Here is a 3,154-nt window from a genome sequence, read left to right on the forward strand (position 1 = left end):
ACATGTTTATACCCCGGCCATACCCTCTACATGAACCACAATCACTAAGCGCCCAAGTCCCTTTATTATTTCAACCACGAACACCTCTTCATTCACCCTATCGGCCATCATATAGGGAGCAACCTAACCTTTACCATCAACCCGCTCAATGCGACCTTTCTCATGGAGAGAGCAATCTTCAAGCCTTCATTCAAGAACAACGGGAATTTCAAAGGAAACAAGACAATTGTATGGCAATTCTTGCCAAGATCTTGTCCCGTTTAACACTCTCCTCTACCACTAACAACCTTGCTCCTTCCCAACTTGTGACACCTAATGGTCCACCTTTCCCGCCTCCATCAACCCTCGAGTATAGCATTGATGCTATAAATCCAAAGGGAGGCGAGTTACTTGAGAAGGTAGACCCTCAACCCGCTCTTGTTAAGGAGGAGTCTAATGATGAATTGATTGATGGAGGTGAGAACTCCGTTGAAGATGGAGAAGGGGAAAAATTCATGGTAGATACCAAACATGAGCTTTGAGGATATTTAAATGTTGAAAGGAGCTCAAAGGTAGGAGAATTTGATGACGATGATGAACGTACCTGATCACCAGTCCCTCATGACCAAGAGGATAGGCTACCACACCAAGAAGTAAGGGAAGATTTGAAACCTCTTCCACCTCATGTCAAATATGCATTCTTTGATGAGGACCATAAATTTTCGGTGATAGTTGCAACCGATCTCTCCAATCAAGAAAAACAAAAACTTCTTGAAGTTATCTGGAAGTACAAGAAGGCGATTGTGATAGATAGTGCGAGAAAGGGCTGGGAGAGACGATATTGCGAGGGTTCTCAATGATGAAGATGGATTAATGTTCGAGGATTCTCATCACAATTACGTGAGTGAATGTTGAAAGTGAGGATTGAGGGTTCTCATTTCTCAATAGGGTTCGCACTTCTAAAAAAAATTAAAGTGTTTGGAGAAAAAAATTAGTGAAAAATTAAATTTTTGTGTGAACTCTATTATTACGCTTTTTTAGGGTGTCCAAATAATTAGAGGATATGGACACGCTTTGAAAATGTGACCATAAGAAAACAAATTAGCCACGCTTCAAAAGCATGCCTATTTTTCTCTATGGAAGCATGGCAAAAAAAGTGTGACCAAATCATTAATCAATCGCCACCCTCATAAAAGCGTGTCTGTATTTTTCTATGACAAGAAAAAACATGGTCAAATCTCTAATCAATGGTCACCCTCGTAAAAGCGTGGTCATTGACCATTTTTTGCCATACTTTTAAAGTGTAACAAGAAAAAAGTGTGGTGATAAGCTTTTTTCACTTTAGTATTTTTATATTTTGTTTGATGATAAACTAGAATAAATCGTAAAAGTTTAATTTATTTTCATTTTTTATTTCAAAAAATTTGAGAAAAAAATATAATAATAAAACATATAATTACAGAAAAGTAATAAGAATAATAAAAAAATAAAAAATAAATTGTGTCTCTTATTAATATCTCTGTGTCTTTTCTATTCAAATTCACATATACACTAATTCAGTATTTCTAAACACAATATTTTTATTCATATTTTATCTATCAAATACAATTTTATGTTTTTATATTCCAGTTTCAGAATCTCATGCCAATAAACAAACACTCCCTATAATAAGTTCCGTCAAGAATTGACAACACGCACAAAGTTCGAAAAAGATTTATTAATCACATTAATTAGACGGATCCATCCTTCACATGTATGCTCGTTTAGAGCTAGTACGTATACTAATTCAGAGGGTAACCATTATTTAATGGGAGTTGGTTCAGCTTCCACATTTCTATATATAGTGTCGGGGTCTATGTTTGATTTGATCATATATATTGAGGCATTCAATTGTAATAGAGCGAAAGAGAGAAACGAATAAAAGGGAAAGAAAAATAATGGACGTAGCGCATGTACTGCACATGAATGGAGGCGATGGAGAAGCAAGCTATGCAAGAAACTCCTTTCTTCAGGTATATCCGTATATATATGTGTGTGTGTGTGTGTGGAAAATCAAGAGTAAATTATTTAACTCATCACAATTTAATGAATGGTGAGTATTATAGATTGACCCATATTGCTGAGATGGAATAAAATGACTCTTTTGTTTGCGGCATACAGCGAAAGGTGATTTGCATGACAAAGGGCATGAGAGAGGAAGCCATAAGGAAGGTGTATTGCAGCAGAAGGCCGAGAAGCTTAGTCATTGCAGACTTGGGTTGCTCTTCGGGACCCAACACTTTGCTTGTGGTATCTGAGGTTATCATGGCGGTGGAGAAGCTTTGCAGAGAACTGAAGCATGATGATGAGTCTCCGGAATACCAGGTGTTGATGAATGATCTTCCCGGGAACGATTTTAACAACATCTTCAAGTCGCTTGACTTATTCGTAGAGCAGTTAAGTAAACAAGTGGAAGGTGGGGTTGGTCCATGTTACTTCAGTGGGGTTCCTGGTTCTTTTTATGGCAGGATCTTTCCAACCAAGTCTTTGGATTTTGTCCATTCCTCTTACAGCCTTCAATGGCTATCTCAGGTTATCATCTTCTGCCTAACTGAACAATATGGATTTATGTTTAATTTAAGAGAAATATAACCATCATGCAGAATTTATTATTTTTGACAATTATTTAATTATTAATTTAATTTTTTTAATTTGATAATACAACAACATATTTTTTCTTATATTTTTAAATATTAATAATTAATTAATAACAAAAATAATAAATTTTGATATTTTTTATTTTTTAATTAATAAAATTATATTAGATATATATTAAAAATTAATTACTAAATTAACTATTAATATAAAATATATATTAAAAATAAATTAAATAATATATATTTATATATAAATATATACTATTTAATTTAGTTGCTATTTTTTTCACAAATCATTGGTTTTAACAACACCCAAAATGTTCAAGAGGGACTGAGTGCCATAAGCGCAGCTAGGGTTACTTGACGTTGCTGAAGTTGCCTTCATTGTGGGAAGCTTAGGGATTTTACTGAACAAGTTATGGAAACACTACCGTTGAAGTAATCTCACATGGCTTAAATCCCTAATAATTTTCATAAATATTATGAGTCATCTTAAAATATCCCATCAATCAAATTTTACGCACGTGAAAAAAAAACCA

The 3,154-nt window shown here is 34.3% G+C and overlaps 1 protein-coding gene across 1 annotated transcript; it reads left to right on the top strand.

Annotated features, from left to right (window-relative positions):
- Nucleotides 1–1,873: 1,873 nt before the first annotated feature.
- On the top strand, nucleotides 1,874–2,610 carry LOC107487922 (S-adenosyl-L-methionine:benzoic acid/salicylic acid carboxyl methyltransferase 3-like). Its single transcript, XM_016108619.3, has 2 exons — nucleotides 1,874–1,991; nucleotides 2,140–2,610. The coding sequence occupies exons 1-2, from the start codon at nucleotides 1,917–1,919 to the stop codon at nucleotides 2,608–2,610; spliced, it is 546 nt and encodes a 181-aa protein (XP_015964105.1). The 5' UTR covers nucleotides 1,874–1,916.
- Nucleotides 2,611–3,154: the final 544 nt, after the last annotated feature.

This window comes from Arachis duranensis, chromosome 5 (assembly GCF_000817695.3).
Source record: "Arachis duranensis cultivar V14167 chromosome 5, aradu.V14167.gnm2.J7QH, whole genome shotgun sequence".
Taxonomy (NCBI): domain Eukaryota; kingdom Viridiplantae; phylum Streptophyta; class Magnoliopsida; order Fabales; family Fabaceae; genus Arachis; species Arachis duranensis.